Raw genomic sequence first — 21,511 nt, 5'->3', positions numbered from 1 at the left:
AGCCCACAAAATAAGGACAGGAAGGAAAGACAGGGCAAGGAGATCCAGGGAGGGGAACCACCATCGTCCTGAAGGAAAATCAGCAGTTCCCCTACATCAGCCTGACAGAAGCACAAAGCTGTTGTTACTGTGACTGACAAAGACTACCACTAAAAAACTGCAAGACCTCTAATCCTCCATTTTAGAACGGATTCAGGATCAATGAAGAATCTTATCTGTCACAAGGTGTGTATTTCCTTTCTTTGTGTAATAAAGTTAAAGTACCATATCTAGATTGCTATTTCTCAATAGACTATCAAAAAACTGCTATAAATTGCTGACTGTCTATATTAGATTACTGTGATCATGAACCCCTTACAGTCAACAATCCACTCTGCACCAGCTCTAAAGCATACACAACAATCATGATCCCTAGAATTGGACACTGTACACCTGGAGAGGCTGAACCAGTGTTTTATGGTTTTTTACCGTAACACTCTCAACTTACCTTCCACAGTAGGAATTCCATGTGACTTATTAATCATAGGCAGCTGATTTGGCTGAATGGCTCATTTGTGATGTATACAGCATGGGTTCAATTCCTGCACTAACTGAGGTTACCACGAAAATCTCTCCTACTCAATCTCTCCCCTCACCCGAGGCACGGTGACACTCAGGTTGAACCACCACCACCACTTGTATGTTTCTCTCCCTAACAAAACAGTAGCCTACGGTGTGGTTAGACTTTTTACTGTAATGTATATGATTTGTTCCTGCAATTCCTTTAGAATTAATCCAAGTGACTGAGAACCATGTACTATCTCCCATACAGAACGTCCCACCATATTAAGTGCCAGTCAGGCATTTAATGGGTCACTGTTGAGCCTCTCCACAATTTAGATTCTTGGGATTGGGAATCCTACCCCCTGCTGGCCAGTTAGAAGCCAGAATATAGTCATTGCAGACAGCGCCACTAGGAGGATTGGTGTTGGCTGTTGGTATTGCACCCAATAGAGGCCAGGGATCAGTGAAGGTTCCAGACCGCATGTGCAATGGCATGTTGGGAATTATGAGCTGGAAGTTGTGAAAGGAGGCAGGAGAGAGTCAGAGGTGGGAGTAGGCTGATGGTTTTCAGTGGGGCCCTTTCCCAACTTCCTGACTCAAGGTCCCTTGATTAGGCACTGAGGGCCTGACAACGAAGAAATCTGGCGAACCAATGAGCTAACAGGCCAGGGCAGAAGGATAAGCCCCTAAAGTAAGCCTCAATCAGCAATGGGTGGGAAGGCTATCCACATCCTTCCTGCCCAGATTTAACCAAGACTAAGGCAGGAAGGTGGTGAGGTCTTCCCCCAGCACCCTCCCACACAATTAAGCTCACCCTCTGTGCCCTCACCCACTACCTCAGGGGAGAGCATTAAATGCTACCCTTCAATTTATATTGCTTCACCTTATTCTTCCAAGCAAGATGTATTCCTCCACACATCCCTGCATTAAATTTTGTCTGCTACCTGTCTACCTATTCCATCAGTCTTTGTAATGTTAAAATGATCCTCCTTTCAAGTTTTGCCCCATCTTCAAATTCTGAAATTGTGCTCTGAGAATCTAACTCTGTCTCAGTTACAGAGATCAAACAGTGGTCCAAGTCTGGATCTGTAGGCACCCAAACAGGAAACAGCCTGACACCACTCTTGGTTTCCTGTCACTCAGCCAGCTTCATATCTATTTGGACACTGTCCCTTTAATTCCATGAGCTCCAACTGTGAATCAGAGCATGCTCATTAATATCAACTTGGAGCTTCCTTACCTCAAGTGCATTTTGAATGTCATTCAAACAATACTTGACACCAAAAACGGCCTGGTACATGTGCTTAACCAAGGTGATGTAAGAGGTTCCCAGAGACTGTTTGTTGTTGCTGATTTTCTCAGCCACTGACAGAAACTCACTGGATACTTCGGCTGGATTCAGTAGGAGTACCGTTCTGAAGAGTGAGAAAAATAAGAAGTGTAAACTCACAGGTACAAACTCAAACACTGCTACAGTCAAGCCTTTGAGGAATAAATTCAGCCAGACTGCCTTTATTCTGGCAAAGCATTTGATTCCATGACCTGTTTTCTCAAGGACGGGGTAATCGACAAACTGGATCTCATATAGACTAGGTCCCACTGCGGGCCAACAGTCTGTCTTTTCACCAAACCTCTGCTCCAGAAGGTGGTGAGTTTGAAGGCAGGGTGGAGGAGTACACTGCCTTCTGCCTGGATTGGGGCCATAGCAGGAAGACTTTCCCAACCCATTGCTGAGTGAGGCCCTAAAGTAGCAACTTAACAATGGTTTCAGTGTCCTGGCTATTGAGATGAACCCAGCTACGAGTGGGCCCAATGCCAGAAACCCACCCTGTTTGGGTATCAGCCATTCCCTGTCAGTTCCCCCCGTAGGGCCACTTAAAGAGCAGAGGACAGGCCTGAGGTGGAAAGACGAACCAAGGAATGCAGCCTGGCAGCCTGTTAAAGTCAGAGTCAACTGCAGACAGTCCAGCTTGGAGCTATGATCAGGATTGTGTTGCACGTTAGTGGAAGAAAGGGAATCCTAAAGTGGAATCATCCACTCTTCAACTTTATAAATTTCAGATTTAAAAATTGGCCTTTGGAGCCTCTGAGAGAGAGAGAGCACAAGAGAGATTGAGTGAAGAGTGCCTGTGCATCTTTATGCCTGTGTGTTTGTGTCTCAGTGTCTGTCTGTATGTGCTCATGTGTCTGTCTGTGTGTATGTGTGTGTGTGTGTGTGTGAGAGAGAGAGAGAGAGAGAGAGAGAGAAGACTGGGTGGCTGAGTTGCTGTAGAAGGATATTTGCCCCTTCCCCTTATGGCCACCAGGAGCCAGTGAAACTGTTCCTGAGACTCCCATGGAGCTGGAGGCTGACTGGAAAATCCCAGTTAGTCTCCCTCTACCAGCCTTTAATTGGCTGGTAGTCCTGCCTTTCCCCCACCCTCTCTTTCCCACTTTCAGGAAAATGGCTCATAGGTGGGAAGGAGTGGGAAGTCAACATGCAGGCCATCAGTGTTAAATTCCATGTCCATCTACCTCAGGCTATAAATTCCTTGGTTTCTGTTGTCATAGTTGTTACCAGCTGAAAATGTGTTGCTGGTCAAAGCACAGCAGGCCAGGCAGCATCTCAGGAATAGAGAATTTGACGTTTCGAGCATAAGCCCTTCATCAGGAAACGTCGAATTCTCTATTCCTGAGATGCTGCCTGGCCTGCTGTGCTTTGACCAGCAACACATTTTCAGCTGTGATCTCCAGTATCTGCAGACCTCATTTTTTACTCGAAGATAGTTGTTACCAGACCTACTGAGTACTTCGAGAAAAAAATGCCGTTTATTGCCAGTAGGTGTCAGGATTGAGACAAACAACATATGGACCCTGAAAGTGTGTGATTTTCACCAGTCTGCCCATGAAAACCCCAGAGAAATGGAACAGCTATGTTTAGGAAAAGCTTACTGCTTTGTAAGGCCTAGAACTTCCATTCACCTCTTCAAGTGCCACATTTATTTCTTTATTGAGTGTGCTCGCAGTCACGGACCAAGCAGTCGTCTTGTCAGAAATTACATGAGGCTTTTTAGGCTGTCCTTCAAGTCAGAAGGTACTCTCTGACAATTTGAGCCATTGTTTAGGAAAAAAGTATTTTTAAGTCAACTGTTCAAGGTTACTATTACACACCTCCGGAGGAGGTGAGACTTGAACCCACACTTCCTGGTCGAGGGGGTAGGGGTATTAACTCTGCACCATAAAAGTGCCCTGATTTTGTCATCAACCTGCTCAGGGATGTTATTCTTTAGACTGCAGCACAGATGTAGCCCAGATGGTTTTGGAGACACTACTGAAGCTGAATGGCTGCATAGAGGCCTTGGTCAGCCCCGGAACACTTTAAAAGTGAACCGTGTCACTGAGGGTGATTAAAGCTGGGTGTATGAGCAGCCAGGTGAAAACAGACAACCAGGGCTGGAATGCGAAAGTAGTTTCTACTGAGTGTTTTTCTTCTGGGCAATGATTAGTAAGAAGTCACTCCAAAAGACTTGTGAAGCAAATTTCAGCAGTTTCAGCAGTGAGGGACGTCATTGGATATGAACTGCATGTGACCAACTGTATCAGGATGCAAAGAATGACAGACCCACTGCTATCTATTTAACGGAAATTAATGTCTTACTTCCAAACAAAATAACAAAATGAATGTTCATTATATAACATAGGTGTCCTTTTAATATATTGTTGATGAAAATGTTTGCGTAGTTATTTTGGTAATTTAGATACAGTTTTAAATGTTTCTCATTGTCCTCACTTGTAACTTGAAAAAATAGGTAAGCTAGTCATTAATTTCATTTCAGTTTATGACATTGCTTATCCACCTACGTCTACCTATGAACAAAGACTGAAATTCATTTTAAATTAATACATGTGAAGTGCATTCGAGAGACATCCTATTGTATTAATTTAGGTTCTTTCAAAACAGACACAATACAAATGGTGAAAGTGATTAATTATCAATCAAATCTAGTCATAATGAACATGCATTCTTCGGGAACTGTTTTTGCACACTTTTACACAGATTGAATCAATAAGTAGATACTGGCAGGATATTTTACGATGTCATGTCATATAATTTAATATATGGATGAGCTCTGGTGCGTGGAATTAATGGCAGAATGGGAACACTTACTTGCATGCAAAGTAGCTTTTTCTGAAAAAAAGCAAATGTTATCCTGCTATGCTGGCAATAGTATCATACCAAGCGCTCCCTCTGCCACATTTCTTCCAGGCATGCTTTACAGCAACTGCAGTTCTTTCGGATTTTATTTTGTATTTAACTCTCTCCCTACGTTGTTTGACATTATAATACCATTAATTAATCCTTTTTTTTAAGCTGTACACACATTGCTTGGGATCATCACAATGCTGGTTCAGAGCAAGTATCATTCTTTTTGTATTTGGTGGTGGTTTGACAGCTGGATGACTTTCCTGTGTCTAACCTTTCCCAATTATCCAGGCTGGGCACTGGCACCAATACACACTGGCACTCGCCTGAGGTCAGCAGTGGAGGTCAGGCAAAGGATTCCAGTGGTCTACATGTTTCAACAGTTCTATTGTAGTTTAGAAACTCTGTCCATCCTCAAGAACGAGGAGATAGCACGTCAGCCAACAACTGGTGTGAGCTTCAGACATAGGAACAGTGATGTGGAAAGAAATACCATTAGAAGTTTCTTGCATTATTTTTGAAATTTACATCATGGTGAAATGCTATTGCAACAGCTTTGCTTTTGGTGTCAAGAGGTTTAGATGGCTTTACTCATTTTTACGATCAGCAAATCAAACATCTTCTTCAAACTACTTTCAGTTGACAGGGTTGAGAATGAGATATGATTGGTCTGTTTACACTTTGGGTGAAATGGTTAAAGATCCATAGACAATGTGAACATTTCTCTAATTATCTGGTCCTTACATTGTTTTGTTTTGAAGGTTTTTGGTTGTTAACCCTTGTTCTGCTCTCACCAACCTCTGGAATGAGATTCCTACAAGGTGAAACAACTTGTTAGCATGAATTACATTCTTTATGTCAATTTATCCATCAAACAGCAAAAGTTGTCAATTAGAAATTAAAATTTCTTTAGTAATAATAACAATTCAAAGCTTACATGCTGTAATTAATTCTGCAGTATAAACTCAGACAGATCAATTCTTGTTGCATACTTATGGATGAACAGTTAAAGGCTTTATATCATTGTTCACAGTAAGTTATAACTACATAAAAAAAGTCCGAATTAAACAAATCAAATACATTGCTATAATAGTCATGAATTTTAAAGCAATCTTTCTGGATTTGATTCAACATAAACCAGACATGAGAAATAATGCCACTTTGCCCACTTTTTGCCTGTTTCAGATACGATGACAGGTTGTCTGTGTTCGTACAATCAGGTTTGCATCATTTGACTGAACTGGATATCCCCTTTAAGTGTGTGCAATGATTAGTCTAGTGGAAGCAGCATCAAAGTGAGAACTCCAGAAAATGAGAATGTACCCCAGTCCCCCCATGGGGTATGGCAGAGACAGACTGCCTTGTGCCTTCCTGCCTCACTCTGAACCTGCATCCCATGTGGAGGTGCCCACACCTTGGGTCTGGTGGAGATCTCAAGAGGCCACTTGACAATTAAGTGCTGCATTCCAGCTCTTGCAGCAGGGTGAGGTGGGTGTTCCATAGCTTTTACTGTGCAGGTTGGTGTCAGACAAAGAGATGGGCGCTGGGATGTAGTAGGGATTGCTGATGACTATGAAGGCTAGGAGAGGGGTAGGGAGTGAAGGTCAGCAATAGGGTAGGGAGTGAAGGGCAGGGGTGGGGTAGGGAGTGAAGGTCAGGGGTTGGGTAGGGAGTGGAGGTCAGGGGTGGTAGGGAGTGGAGGTCAGCGATAGGGTAGGGAGTGAAGGTCAGGGGTGGGGTATGGAGTGAAGGTCAGGGATCTGGTAGGGAGTGGAGGTCAGGGGTGCGGTAGGGTGTGAAGGTCAGGGGTGGGGTAATGGGTGGAGGTCAGGGGTCAGGGAGTGGAAGTCAGTGATAGCGTTGGGAGTGAAGGTCAGGGGTGGGGTAGTGGGTGGAAGTCAGGGGTCGGGGAGTGGAGGTCAGTGATAGGGCAGGGAGTGAATGTCAGGGGTGGGGTAGGGAGTGAAGGTCAGTGATAGGGCAGGGAGTGAATGTCAGGGGTGGGGTAGGGAGTGAAGGTCAGTGATAGGGTAGGGAGTGAATGTCAGGGGTGGGGTAGGGAGTGAAGGTCAGTGATAGGGTAGGGAGTGAAGGTCAGGGGTGGGGAAGGGAGTGAAGGTCAGTGATAGGGTAGGGAGTGAATGTCAGGGGTGGGGTAGGGAGTGAAGGTCAGTGATAGGGTAGGGAGTGAATGTCAGGGGTGGGGTAGGGAGTGAAGGTCAGTGATAGGGTAGGGAGTGAAGGTCAGGGGTGGGTTGGGTGGTGAGGTTCAGGGGTTGGGTAGGGTGTGAAGGTCAGGAGTAGTTTAAGGAGTGGAGGTCAGGGGTTGGTGTAGGGAGTGGAAGTCAGGGGTGGGGTAGGGTGTGGAGGAGAGCCATGAGGATGTGGAAGTGACCCATAGCCAGATGATCCACATGGATCCTATGCTTTAACCCGGATTCCACTCCTGGACCATTAAGCAGCTGCCAGAGACTTAGAAATAAGGCCTGAAAAGACAGAAGAAATTTGGGACAACACACATCCCAGGAAGGGCTGGCCCAGGACATGAGATTTCAGGAAAGGACTGGAAAATCCGAGATGGTCAATCCCCCTGAATTAATGTAACTTTCCAAAGGAAACTGAATATATATTGAAACAAAAATATTTGCGGGGTTGTATGAAGACCAGTAAGGTCAGGATGGGCTGAATAGTCTCCTTTTTTGTTGTAAGGTTCTTTTGAACTGTCAAGGCAAATAAACCTCTCTCAAGCCTTTCTCTTGTTTTGAAGGTAACCAAGCAAAATAGTCCTGGACTTGGGGCTGACATTTACAATGTACATTCCTGAATCCTGATGCATTGCACGTCTCAGATAATATTACCAGGTTCTCAATTAGACTGAAAATTCCATAAATATCAACAAAATTATTAAGTGCATTTAGAACATACTCAGGCAAGAAATTACCCAGACATTAAAAGGAACAAAACAGAAGCAAATTTTCTGTTGCCGGAATTGCAAAAAAATGGACTCCAAATTCCCCTTACGTTATTGTTTATTCACCAACTCAGATTGTCTACATCTTCTGATTTCAATTGCTTGGAAATTTTCACTTCTGCTTCCCATTTTAAATATTTAAATTAGAGATCAAAGTGTATTTTTTGAGAAACCAGCTGCATAGTGAAGCATGAGCCTGAGCTTCAGCTTTCGATCTGTTCACAATTACACAATGAAGTAAAATCCACAGCCATATCCACAAAAGAACTTGATATTCTCAATCAAAATCTGTTTCTGTTCCCATTTAATCAAATAATTTGATAATAAAACTTTAGTTGATCCACAATGAGATTTAAACAATGCATTTTTCACTCAGCATAATTGTGATCCAAGCCATTTGTTTGCTCTAAACCACTCAGAATTCTATCTCAAAGCACAGTTGGTAGAATTCCTGCCTCTACACGGGAAGTTCTTGGTTCAAGTCCCACTCTGGGACTTGATGGCCAATGGGTGTATAATAATAACGTGGACAAATAGGTTGAGTCTTAGCTTGTTAAGTGCTGCCGACCTGAACCTACAGCAGGCAGAAAGAACAGCAGATTCCTCATCAGCCGTGTGATAGAAAGAAATTTGAGTTTCTATCATCATAATCCATGGTAACATGCCTCTAAACATACATGCTGCTACATCAGCTCAGGGTCATGGAGCAGCTGTTGGATGATGGACAGTGTAAATCTGATTGGTTCCAACAACACAGGGTTCGATCCCAGTTCTGGTTGGGCTGGGTTAATGTCCTGCACTCCTTTCTCTCCACATGGTGGAGATTGTGGTGCTATGAATCAGGATCTGCCCTTCACACAGAGAACTCAAGCAGAAGCATTTGGGAAACAGTGATCACAACACCAATTGGTTCAGAGTGAAGGACAATGAGTGAAGGACAAGTACAAACATAGTTGTGAAACATATTCATCAGGAAGTTATCAGGCTTTAGGGAGTTAAGAGGGAAGCTGATTCAGGTAAGTTAGAATCATAGATTGGTAGATAAATCAGTAAATGAATGTTTGGTTGGCTGGATGGCTGGTTTGTCATGCAGAGTGATGCCAACAATGTAGGTTCAATTCCTGCACTGGCTGAGGTTACCATGGAAGAACCTGCATCTCAATCTTTCTATTTCCCTGAGGCACAGTGACCCTCGGGTTAAATCACAACCAATCATCTCCCTCTAATAGGAGAGCAACTCTATGGCCTGGTATAATGATAGTAACTATTTTTAGTTAGGGTGCAGACTTAAGGCATTCCCAAATGTAATGCAAACATAGAGCTAAAGCTCCTTGGGTAAATAAAGATTTAATTATTAAAATGAAACAGAAAGAGGAAGCTTATATTAATGCCAGATTCATTATTCAGTAGAAAATTATGTTAAATACAAAAAGCACAACGTGGCAGATGCTTAAAAAAAGAAACATGAGGGGAAAATATTAAAATAGATTAGTGGGTGACATAAAAGGGAATCTAAAACTCCTTCTGTGAAAGGGGAATCAAAGAAAGGGTTACAGATCAAAAATTAATCTTCTTGTGGAGGCGGATAAATTGCTGAGATAATAAATAAGGACTTTACTTCTGTTTTCATGAAAATAGAGTATTATTGTCAATGCTACAGGAAGGGCAGAGGTGGTCATGAAATTTTGATAGGATAAAATAATGAAAAAGAGCTGACTAAATGATTGGAAATACTCAAAGCAAAACAGTCACCCAGATGATATAAGCTGCATACTCAGTTGCTAAGCTGAAAATTGTGGAGGCTCTGATCACGGTCATTACTGGGGATGTGGTAGTATATAGGTTATGGCATTGAGAGTCAAATCACAGCAGGTGGACTGCAGCATTTCAAGAAGGCAGCTCACCACCACCTTCTCAAGGGCAACTGGGGATGGGCTATCAATGCTGGCCCGCCAGCTGCGCCCACATCCCACAGATGAAAAAAAAAGTCCCCAGACTGATAATTCAGAACCAATGGGCTGAATCTTACTTTTATTTTGGCAAAGTCAAAGTTGTATGGAGTGTTTAAGGAGTTTACACCATAATGCCCATTCACCATACTGGCCCTATTAATTATTTACCATAGTGGTCTCATATCCAATTTCCATCCCACCTACCTCACACTGTTCCTGGAACAATGTGTCACTCATTGAGTACCCACTAAAACATAGGCATCCCATGTGTCTCCAGCAACAGTAAAAGTGATTCTGCACTTTTCTGCAGACGGCCCCTGGCATTCCAAAGGTGGCCAGGGTTCTTATGTGAGAGAGAAGGGGAAGATGACACTCTGACTCTCCTCCGATAGGGACCTGGAGGTTCTGGAGGATGGGCTGGTCCAGAAGAGGCAGCAATACCAGACCCTGCCAGCCTGGTCCACCCAGGTCAGTGCCATCTCCATGGTGCAGCAGAATTGTAAGCAATGCCACAAGGCAGCTTCTTCTCTTTTGCTTGGCCAGGGTAAGTGTCACACTCCTTTCTCTGATAATTCACACTCACTCTATCTCTGCTACATGCTCTATTGCTCTGTAACACCTTCCCTCACTCACCGTCACCCTGATATCCCTCCACTCCTACAGCAGTAACCTTGTCTGGCCTCTGTGTTGTCTACTCAGTCCCTCAGGCTGCCTCACCATCTTACCTCAACATGTTCCAGTACTAACAGCCATGGTGCCCACAGTCCTCTCATTATATCCCCCCCTACAGTCCAGAAGGGGAGACCCTGAGATCATATACGGGGGGTATTCCTGCCATTCAGATGCTCATCTCCCACAAGGAGAGAATCCAGGCTCCCACAGGAGTAGGCCCGGAGCACTCCTGCAGGGATGCAACAACATCCTCCAAAAGAGTAAGTACCTCTCTTTATTCCATTGACACTCGCCCATTAACCCTCAGGGGCTGCCGAATATTCACATGCATTTACCTTCCATTTCCAATCTATTTGTCCTCAGGACCAAAGATACGGTGACAGAGGGATCCAAGTGTGCTCTCCAGGTGGCCCTCCCTCACCAGGAGATGGGCTGATGCTAATAGGCAGCCAAGTGGAGGAGGAATCACACACACAGGCCCCTCAGAAGTCTCCCGTCTGGACACTCCACTTCCATCCTGAACCCACTCCCTCCCCAACCTTGGACATTTAGGCACAGGAACTTGCCTCTGACAGAATGGCACTGAGCATATGTGGGTATGTCCAGATACAAGCCATCCACCCCATTCAAGTCACCCCACCAAACTTCCAGGGTCAAACATCTCCACAGTCAAACTGGCTCCTCCCACTTCAGCTGCAGGACAAGGAAATGCAACAAGATGTAGTGGGAGGGAGGGGCAGAAGAAACCATTTTGAAGGCACCTTGAGGCCAAGGGTTCCTGAATGTGGATCACCACTTACCCTCTTCCAGCATTTTGCCCTCCCCTTTACCATATCCTTCCTTTGGAAACTACTGCTGTCCTCAATCTCTGTTCTCCTGAGCTGAAGGCCTTAGGCCAGAGGGTAAGCTGTGAAGCTCAGTCCCACAGCAAAACCACCCTTTCCCCTCCCCCACTCCTCCATCTTTCCCTTTAGTTCCTGTCTACAGACCCAATGGACTGAATATGACCCACACCCCTGAATGACATGGTGAGATGAGGATGGCCAATCCCGGATTGGTGCCTCTATATCTCCTACACTGTATTAACCCACATTCTGAATTGGTAGACAAAGAACTGACTCACTTGTTGGACTGTTTTTAGCATGGTCACCCATTCTCACTTACTTGTAGGCTCATTATCACATTATATGGGTTGCATTCAGTACAGCTAACCCATTTTCTCACTCTTAGTTCTTATTATCTCTTAATCAGCTTTACTGCTGTCTTGCTGTCCATTATTTCCTTGTTTGCCCACTCCTTGCACATCTCTGTCGCTCCAGGCTCTGTCTCTTCCTATCAACTCATCCTTCCCCTCCCCAGCCCACCAACCCTCTTTCACTTTGGCTTCATTATAAACACCAGATTTTCTAGTTACTAACAGTTTGGATGAACAGTCACTGGACATGAAACATTAACTCTACTTTCTTCCCACAGATGCTGCCAGACTGAATGAGTTTCTTCAGCAATTTTGGTTTCTGTTTCAGAATAAAAAGCCATTCTTGGTAATGGTGACCATGAAACTAATGGATTGTCATAAAAGCACAACTGGTCTATTAACATCAACAGAAGCAAATCTGCTGTTCACACGTAGTTGGGTGTATATGTGACTTCAGGTCCACAGCAATTTTGCTGACTCTAAGTTGACTTCCGAAATTAATGAACAAGCTCCACAGCTGAAATTGAGAAGGTGGCTCCAGAACACTACACAGTTTGTGGGCGGCACGGTAGCACAGTGGTTAGCACTGCTGCCTCACAGCATCAGAGACCCGGGTTCAATTCCCGACTCAGGCGACTGACTGTGTGGAGTTTGCACATTCTCCCCGTGTCTGCGTGGGTTTCCTCCGGGTGCTCCGGTTTCCTCCCACAGTCCAAAGATGTGCAGGTCAGGTGAATTGGCCATGCTAAATTGCCCGTAGTGTTAGGTAAAGGGGTAAATGTAGGGGAATGGGTGGGTTGCGCTTCGGCGGGTCAGTGTGGACTTGTTGGGCCGAAGGACCTGTTTCCACACTGTAAGTAATCTAATCGAAAAAGAGCCATTCCGCATGGATAACAAACGCTCGACTTATCAGCTATATCCTCACTGTGAATGAATAAACAAATCTTCCAATCCTTCTCAGATGTGGGATTAATACCAAAGGAGTGGAGAATTGTAAAGTATTACAATCTTGATCAAATGGAATGATTAACTCGACCAAACAGTTTGCTGCCAGTAGTAGAAAACTTTTAGAGAAAATAATTAAGACCAAAATCGATTGGAACTTGGAAAAGAAGTGATACCAAATGAAAGTTACAGCAGATTCGTTAAAGACAAATTATGTTTGACGAATGTGACTGGGTTATTTGGTAAAGTAATAGTGGCTGGATGACAGTTGATGAGGTGTATGTGAATTTCCAAAAGGTATTTCATCAATAGACTCTTTAGCAAAATTGAAACCTAAAGGGGGATCCAGGAGACTGTGGCAATGTGGATATGAAATTAGCCAAAGGGCAGAAAGCAGAGAGTAGATGAATGATTGTTTTTCAGACTGAAGAGAAGTATTATGAAGGTCCTCATGGGATCAGGGGTTGGGATCACTTCTCTTTTTGACGTCGAACTGAGTGTACAGGACATAATCTCAAAGTCTGGAGATGAAATGAAACCTGCAAATGTTGAAACCAGGAGAATAGTAACAGATATCAAGGGGTCACAGACTGGTTAAATGGGAGATATGTGGCAGATGAAGTGTCAATAAGAGACTCATTCAAAAAAGGGTGTCAAGAGATCACTAGTACAGGACAATTAGTTAAATATCAATGTTAGGGAACAGTTTGTAAATTTTTAACAGGTAAACAAAATAATATGCATATGGAAAGGTTTGAGTTTATCAAGGAGAACAAATATCTCCTCTACCTCCAACTCCAGGCACATGTTCCTTCCACTATCTCTGATCAGCCCTACTCTCACTGTAGCCATCCTCTTGTTCCTCACTTAAGTGTAGAATGCCTTAGGATTTTCCTTAATCCTACCCACTGAAGCTTTCTCATGCCCTTTGCTAGTTGTCCTAAGGAGGAAGTGAGGACTGCAGATGCTAGAGATCAGAGTCGAGAGTGCAGTCCTGGAAAAACACAGCAGGGCAGACAGGAGCAGGAGAGTCGATGTTTCGAGCATAAGCCCTCCATCTGGAATGAGAACACTCTCGACTCTAGCTCTCCTGAGCTCTCCTTCCTGACTACCTTGTAACCCTCTAAAGTCCAGATGATCCTTGCCTCCTCAACCTTAAGTAAGCTTCCTTCTTTCTCTTTACTTCTTCCACATCACTTGTCATCCACAGTTCTTTCAACCTACCATCCCTTCCTGCCTCAGTGGGACAAACCTATCCAGCACTATCAGCAAGTGCTCCATGAACAACCTCCACATTTCTGCTGTGCATTTCCCTATGAACATCTGTTCACAATTTAGGCACTCCAGTTCCTGCCTAATAGCATTGTAATTCTGCCCCCCACCCCTCCCCAATTAAATACTTTCCCATACCGTCCGCTCTTATCTTTCTCCATGCATACAGTAAAGGTCAAGGAGTTATGACCACTATCACTGAAATGCTCTCCCACTGAGAGATCTAACACCTGGCATGGTTTGTTGCCAAGCACCACATCAAATATGGCTGCCCCTGTAGTTGGAGAAAGTGAGGACTGCAGATGCTGGAGATCAGAGCAGAAAAATGTGGTGCTAGAAAAGTGCAGCAGGTCAGGCAGCATCCAAAGAGCAGGAGAATAGACGTTTCGGGCATGAGTCTGAAGAAGGGCTCATGCCTGAAACGTCAATTCTCCTGCTCTTTGGATGCTGCCTGACCTGCTGCGCTTTTCCAGCAACACATTTTTCAGCTCTGCCGATTCAGTTGGCCTACCTATATACTGCATCAGGAATCCTTGGTGGACCCACCTGACAAAAACTGCTCCATCCACACTATTTGAACGAAGTAGGTTCCTATCAATACTAGAGAAGTTAAGGTCACCCATTGACAACAACCCTGTAGGGCAAGTAGGGGAGGCCCTTAATGAATACTTTGCTTCAGTATTACTACTGAGTGGGACCTTGACGTTTCTGAGGACAGCGTGAAACAGACTGATACGCTAGAACAAGTTGATGTTAGGAAGGAGGACGTGGTGAAAATTTTGAAGAACATAAGGATAGATAAATCCTCTGGGCCAGACGGGATATATCCTAGGTTACTGCAGGAAGTGAGGGAAGAGATTGCTGTGCCTTTGGCTATGATCTTTGCATCCACACGGTCCACTGGAGTATTGCCAGATGATTGGAGGGTGGCAAATATTATTCCCTTGTTCAAGAAAGGGAACAGGGATAACCCTAGGAATTACAGGCCAGTCAGTGTTACGCCAGTGGTGAGAAAATTACTGGAGAAGATTCTGAGAGACGGGATTTAAAATTACTTGGAAAACCATAGGTTGATTTGAGATAGTCAGCATGGCCTTGTGAGGGGCATGTCATGCCTCACAAATCTTATTGAATTCTTTGAGGATGTGACAAAACACACTGATGAAGGTAGAGCAGCGATGTACATGGATTTTAACAAGGTGTTTGATAAGGTCTCCCATGGTGGGCTCATTCAGAAAGTAAAGAGGCATGGGATACAGGCAAATCTGGCTAGCTGGCCCATAGAAGACTGAGGGTGGTGGGAGATAGAAAGTATTTAGCCTGGAGCTCAGTGACCAGTGATGGTCTGCAGAGATCTGTTCTGGGACCTTTGCTCTTTCTGATTTTTATGAATTACTTGGATGTAGAAGGGTGGATTAGTAAGCTTGCCGATGGCATGAGGGTTGGTAGAGTTTTGGATAGTGTGGAGGGCTGTTATAGCTTGCAACAGGACTTTGACAGGATGCAGGGCTGGGCTTTTAAGTGACAGATGGAGTTCGACCTAGGAAAGTTTCAAGTGATTCACTTTGGAAGGTTGAATTTGATTGTAGAATACAGGGATAAAGGCAGGATTCTTGACAGTGTGGAGGATCAGAGGGATCTTGGGGTCCATGTCCATAGATCCCTCAAAGTTGCCACCCAAGTTGATAGAGTTGTCAAGAAGGCATACAGTGTGTTGACTTTCATTAGCAGAAGGATTGAGTTTAAAGCTGTGAAGTTATGCTGCAACTCCATGAAACCCTGGTTAGACCACACTTGGAATGTTGTGTTCAGTTCTGGTCGCCTTATTTTCGGTAAGGTGTGGAAGCTTTAGAGAGGGTACAGAGGAGATTTTCCATGATGTTGCCTGGATTGGAGGGCATGTCTTATGAAGAAAGGTTGAGGGAGCAAGGGCTTTTCTCACTGGAGTGAAGAATGATGAGAGGTAACTTGATAGGGGTGTACAAGATGTTGAGAGTCATAGATTGAGGATAGCCATGGAGGAACTGTCGATCACGAGGGGACATCATTTTAAGGTAATTGGAGGAAGGTATTGAGGAAATGTTAGAGGTAGATTCTTTACACAGAAGGTAGTGGGTGTGTGGAATGCATTGCCAGCAGTGGGAGTAGATTCAGATACATTAGGGACATTTAAGCAACTCTTGGATAGGCACATGGAAAATAGTACAGTGAAGAGTATGTAAGTTAGTCTGATCTTAGAGTAGGATAAAAGGGCAGCACAACATTGAGGGCTGAAGGGTCTGTACTCTGCTGTACTGTTCTATGTTCTATTATCTTTGTTCTAAATACAAAACCATTATTTTATGCAACAAATTATGATGATCTGGAATGTTCTATCAGAAAAGATAGCAGACATATACTCAACAGTAATTAAGAAAAAGATATTGGATAAACATTTGAAATGGAAAGAAATGCAGGGCTTAGTGCCAAGAGCAGAGATGAGGCAGTCATTGGACAGTTTTTTCCAAAGTTCAGGAGAGACACCTTGAATCATAGGCCCCTTTGTGTCATACCAATGTGTGATTAAACAATTCTTGGAAATTGATACCCTTCCTCAGGAGAGTTGAATAAATTGAGTTTGAATCTATGCAAATACAAAAGGCACAGCATGGTCTATTAATCAAAGTAAAGACTGAATGCCTTTTACTCATTCTAATTTCTTCACGCTTTCTTCAGCATTAGTAAAGCCTCTTGGGAAAAATGGGCAGGACTAAAAAATATTTGTTACATCGCAGTTTGGCCAACACAGCATTAGCATAAAAACTAACCACGAGCATTTACTATATTTATAACGAATGAATGTCTTTAGTAGAACACACTGACAAAATTCAAACCATAAGACCACAGACTTCTGAATTGACAGAAGCAGACATTTAAATGAGGTCATGTAAATATTCAAGAAGGGGATATCCAAGTTACGAGAACAGGTGAACCACTCTGTGTCAACAAGTGTGAACACAAAATGTGAAGAGACTTGGCTTGATTTTCAAAGTCCATATTTAGTGGAACAACACAAGGACACTTTTGATTTTCAGTGCAATTGGACATTATATGAGGAGATTGTAAAGCAAATGGAAAACCCCAGATTTCTTCATGGAATTCAAGCCCTCAAACTTTCTTGAATAGTTTTACATTTTCCACATTTCAGGACATTATGAAGGCAAAGCTAAAAACAGAATTTATCTGGACTTTTAAGCAACAAACATCACCATATAAAACTTGAAAATAATATGACTTACTGTTGGGGTTCTGTTCGCCGAGCTGGGAGTTTTTGTTGCAAACGTTTCGTCTCCTGTCTAGGTGACATCCTCAGTGCTTGGGAGCCTCCTGTGAAGTGCTTCTGTGATGTTTCCTCCGGCATTCATGCAGGAGGCTTCCAAGCACTGAGGATGTCACCTAGAAAGGGGACGAAACGTTTGCAACAAAAACTCCCAGCTCGGCGAACAGAACCACAACAATGAGCACCCGAGCTACAAATCTTCTCCCAAACTTTGAATATGACTTAATGTACTTGACTAATATATCAGTTAACATTTGATCAGTTAAGTCTTGCAAAGAAAATAATTTTATGCTTATTGAAGAGGCATTTGACAGATATAAAACCTTTTCTAAGTATAGTCCTCAAAGAACGTAATTACAGGACTGTAGTTTGTAAAATACTCCCACCTGGTGCCTTCATTTCATCTTGGATAAATGTTAGAAGGTCCTTGCAAATATTACAATAAGGTATGGGCCACGTCAGAAGACCATGGTAGATATTGTATGCATTCTTGAGTAGGTTACATTCAGGCGGAAAATACGGAGTCTACAAATCATAACAGAACAGATTAAGTAAATGAGCAAAGACTAAACTACCCTATCAAAAGAATAATGATTTAAAGGAACTTCAATTAATAGAAAATTATCTTAATTTTCTGAATATTTTATAGTTTTTGTTTTAAAGATCAAATGATCTATTCTTAGGTGTCTTCAAGAGCCTGTCAATAACTAAATATTCAAGAGTAATACTAAGATAGCATCTATACACTCCTGCTTTGATAGATGAGAATATTTCCAAAAGACCAAAAGAAATAGGAACAAGAGTTGGCCATTTGGCCCCTCGAGCCTGCTCTGCCATTCACCAGGATCATGGCTGATCTGACATTCCTCATGTCCACTTTTCTATTCTTTGATTCCGTTACTGATCAAGAATCTATCTATCTCAGCCCCAGCTATGCACATGGACTCTGCCTCTACTGCTCTGTGGCAAGGAGTTCAAAGGACTCATAAACCTCTGAGAGAAGAAATTCCTCCTCAGCCCAGTCTTAAATTGGCTCCCTTTATTTTGAGCTGGAAATGTGTTGCTGGAAAAGCGCAGCAGGTCAGGCAGCATCCAAGGAGCAGGAGAATCGACGTTTCGGGCATGAGCCCTTCTTCAGGAAAATAAACTCCAGCATCTGCAGTCCTCACTTTCTCCTAGAAGATTTTAACCTACTGCGAATCCTCTTGCAAGGATGCCTTCCTTGAAGAAGCTCTCTTCCTCCCTCTACAAGGATTTCAGTGAGTCCCTCTCTCACTGCACACCCCAGGTCATCTCCTCTGCCCAGAAGCTCTTCAAATTTCCTGAAGAAGGGCTCATGCCCGAAACGTTGATTCTCCTGCTCCTTGGATGCAGCCTGACCTGCTGCGCTTTTCCAGCAACACATTTTCAGCTCCCTTTATTCTGAGACAATGTCCTTTGGTCCTAGACTCTCCTGCGATCTCCCAAATTCTCTCAACATTTACCATGACAAGTACCTTAGGGATGTTTCAATACGTTTTAATGAGATCACCTTTCATTCTTTTAAGCTTCAGTGAGCAGAATCCTAATCTGTTTAGCCTTTGCTCAGAAGACAATCTCTCCAATTGAGGATCAGCCTATTAGGGATCATTATGTAAAATGCATTACATTAATAAAGCGCTTTAACACGGGGAAAATGTCAAAAGCACAGAATAGAAAAAAGGAAAAAGAAGCTGAGGCAAAGAAGATAGGCTAGTTTTGGTCAATTAGTGAGATTTAAGGATGGTCATAGACAGGAAAAGGAGAGAATGGAATCTAAACAACTGAGTGAACAATCAGAAATGATGTGGAGAAATGACCAAAGGATGGGTCCAAAAGCAATGAAACAGAGAATTCAAAATGAAGGGGCTGGGAAGGCGTGGGAAGCTTAGCGAAATGAGAAAATGGTGCACCAGGGATTTAAATACAAGGAGATTTGTACTTTTGAGAGGATAGAGAACTTCACTTTCCATGACCTTGAGATCATTTGTAAATGTAGTGTTCAGAATTGGAAAAATTCTCCAATTGTTCCCTAACCAATAGTTTCAAATGTACATTATTTTTGTACATAAAGAAACACACTGCACAGTGAAAAGAGCTGCATTTTTTCCCATTAAGGTGCTTACTCAAGCAAAAGTTAAAACTTCACAATGACTCTGGAAGGTTTCTTTTAAAAATCACTTCTACTTTCTAAATGTGATGTTAGAATATCACACTATTTGAACAAATATATTTTTCTATTACATGATTACTTTTACTTACTCGTAGAGTAGTAGAATAAAACATTAAAGCTAGTGGCACCAGTAAGTCATACTGACACATTTCCTGCACCTGCAAAACATAATTCACATATGTCAGACATCATACTATCCTCAAAAGTGATTTATCATTTGTTCATACAACATTATAAAAGGAAATGGGTCATTAACATATGTGTTCAAATTGATTTTCAATGTTACACCAGGATAAAATGTTTCAGGTAACTTGGTATCTATTTTTGTTTCAGCTGATCAATGGAAATTATCATTTTTTTTGGAAATAAGAAAACACTAAAACAGAGTTTGTGTATTGGTACTTCGATACAGTCGCGTCAAAGCCACAGGATGCAGGTTCAATGTGTGCAATTTACCACAGAATGGGAGGGGGACTTCCTTGCTTCATTGTAAAGAAATATATATCCAGGGTTTTGAATATGATAGTGAACAGAGGAAAATTTCCCAAAGATCAATAATCCACAAAAGCAGAAACAATACAAATAAATCTTGGAACTTTGCTCATGCAGCTTCCTTACAAAGATGAAGTAACCAATTATAAAGGCTGGGAAGGAGGGTGCCCATTTACTCTCATGCCTGGGAGGGCGGGGGGATGATTAAAGAGAAGGAGCTCGTGAATGGCATATCACCAGCTGAAAGGCCTGTTCTCCTCCTGTAAATTCTATGCAATTGTAATTTTAACAGTTTCAATTAGTTTGAAAAATGAATATTTTCATCCTTATTGTTCTTTAAACTAAGTGAATTGATTTGATATCTGGTTACTTTCCTCAGGAAAATTTCAACCTTTCTTTTGAAGGTGGAAATCCATGAAGATGGTTTTACCAAAGACACCAACTCTCTGATATCTCATGCAAGTGGTTTGTGTGAGACCTGGGTGACTATTTTAAGTTGAGAAGCATCACAGTCCAACGTAATGGTGTCCTCCAACCTCATCATCCACACAAACATTGTTTTTAGCTGGGGCTTACCAAGAGCCGGTAATGATTCATTTTCTAAGGTAGTAAAACATTGATAAAATTTGATAAACAAGCAAGGTGCTTGAGACCTTAATTGGTGGCTTAGCAGCTGTGTCACAAAGAATGCTGTTGACCTTTCAGAACAGGAATAGGCCATTGGTCTCAGTAAGTACTTATGATCCATATGAGACTCTTCCCATCCTACTTTACCTAAACCTATCCATATTACCTTTCTCTCTCTTTTACCTAACTTTTCCGTAAATGTATTCATTTCAACTACACTGTGTGGTCGCAATTTCCATATTCACACCACTCTGCTTCAATACAGTTTGTTGGATTTATTGGTGATGATTCCGTGCCTAAGAACCTTTATCTTGAACTCCTCTACATCTACTCTATCAACCTACCTCATAATTTTAGACATATACTGGGTCACCCTTCAGCTTCTCTGTTCTAGAGAGAGGAGCCCCAATTTTTTAATGTTCTGAATACTGCCCCTGACTGAAATCAGCAGAGAGCTATAATTGGAGGTTTTGAGGTGATTTGCTAACTTTTGGGAAAGTAGTGAACTCAACATGGTTTATCAGACTGGTATCAACCACAAATGCTTGGTTACTAATTTTTTTTTAACAATACTCCACCTTCGAACATTGAACAAATAAGTAAATGGCTTACAGGAGGGATTTTGCCCCTCCATATTTCACATCATTTCCATCCACTCAAATGACAATCAGCATCATTCCTGAATGGTTAGAAAAACATATCCAATACTATGGTCAATTTATTGGAATGTACATTCTCATTGTCTTATTCTCAACATTAAACTTAGATAAAACAGTAAGGGACCTATAGTCAAAATTCTGTGGGCATTTGTGAAATGCATTGTTTTCCCTGTTGTGGTTATGATCTCAACAACAAATACACACCATATAAAATTAGTATTCTGTGGTGATCTCTTTACCAAGAATCGCACACTAACCTCACAGGGAGGCACATTTGTGTTTCATGGTGATCTTTATATCAGGGCTGCAAATCTGCAACTAGTTTGCATTCTTAGATAAAAGTTGCATGTGTCAAATCTGCCCTACAACGTGCCCCAGCCCAGAGCAATCTGCATAGAGTCAGGCTTTAAATCAAACTCCATACGTTAGAATCTGTAACAGCTTAAACAGAGTATGCTTTTTGTGACATGAACTGCACAAAGTATGTTAA

General features: G+C 42.6%; 1 protein-coding gene across 1 annotated transcript in view; it reads right to left on the bottom strand.

Moving 5' to 3' along the window:
* pik3r5 (phosphoinositide-3-kinase, regulatory subunit 5) overlaps positions 1–21,511 on the bottom strand; it is a 99,627-nt gene that overhangs the window by 36,858 nt on the left and 41,258 nt on the right. The window contains exons 4-7 of the mRNA XM_060844206.1: positions 19,333–19,401; positions 17,439–17,577; positions 5,471–5,540; positions 1,784–1,958 (exon numbers count right to left, since the gene is read on the bottom strand). Coding sequence (XP_060700189.1) covers positions 1,784–1,958; positions 5,471–5,540; positions 17,439–17,577; positions 19,333–19,401 — 453 coding nt within the window. The remainder of the gene's footprint in view (positions 1–1,783; positions 1,959–5,470; positions 5,541–17,438; positions 17,578–19,332; positions 19,402–21,511) is intronic.

Source organism: Hemiscyllium ocellatum, chromosome 25 (assembly GCF_020745735.1).
Source record: "Hemiscyllium ocellatum isolate sHemOce1 chromosome 25, sHemOce1.pat.X.cur, whole genome shotgun sequence".
Classification (NCBI taxonomy): Eukaryota; Metazoa; Chordata; class Chondrichthyes; order Orectolobiformes; family Hemiscylliidae; genus Hemiscyllium; species Hemiscyllium ocellatum.
Note: the sequence above shows the minus strand (reverse complement) of the source record. Positions and strands in the feature narration are given on the sequence as shown.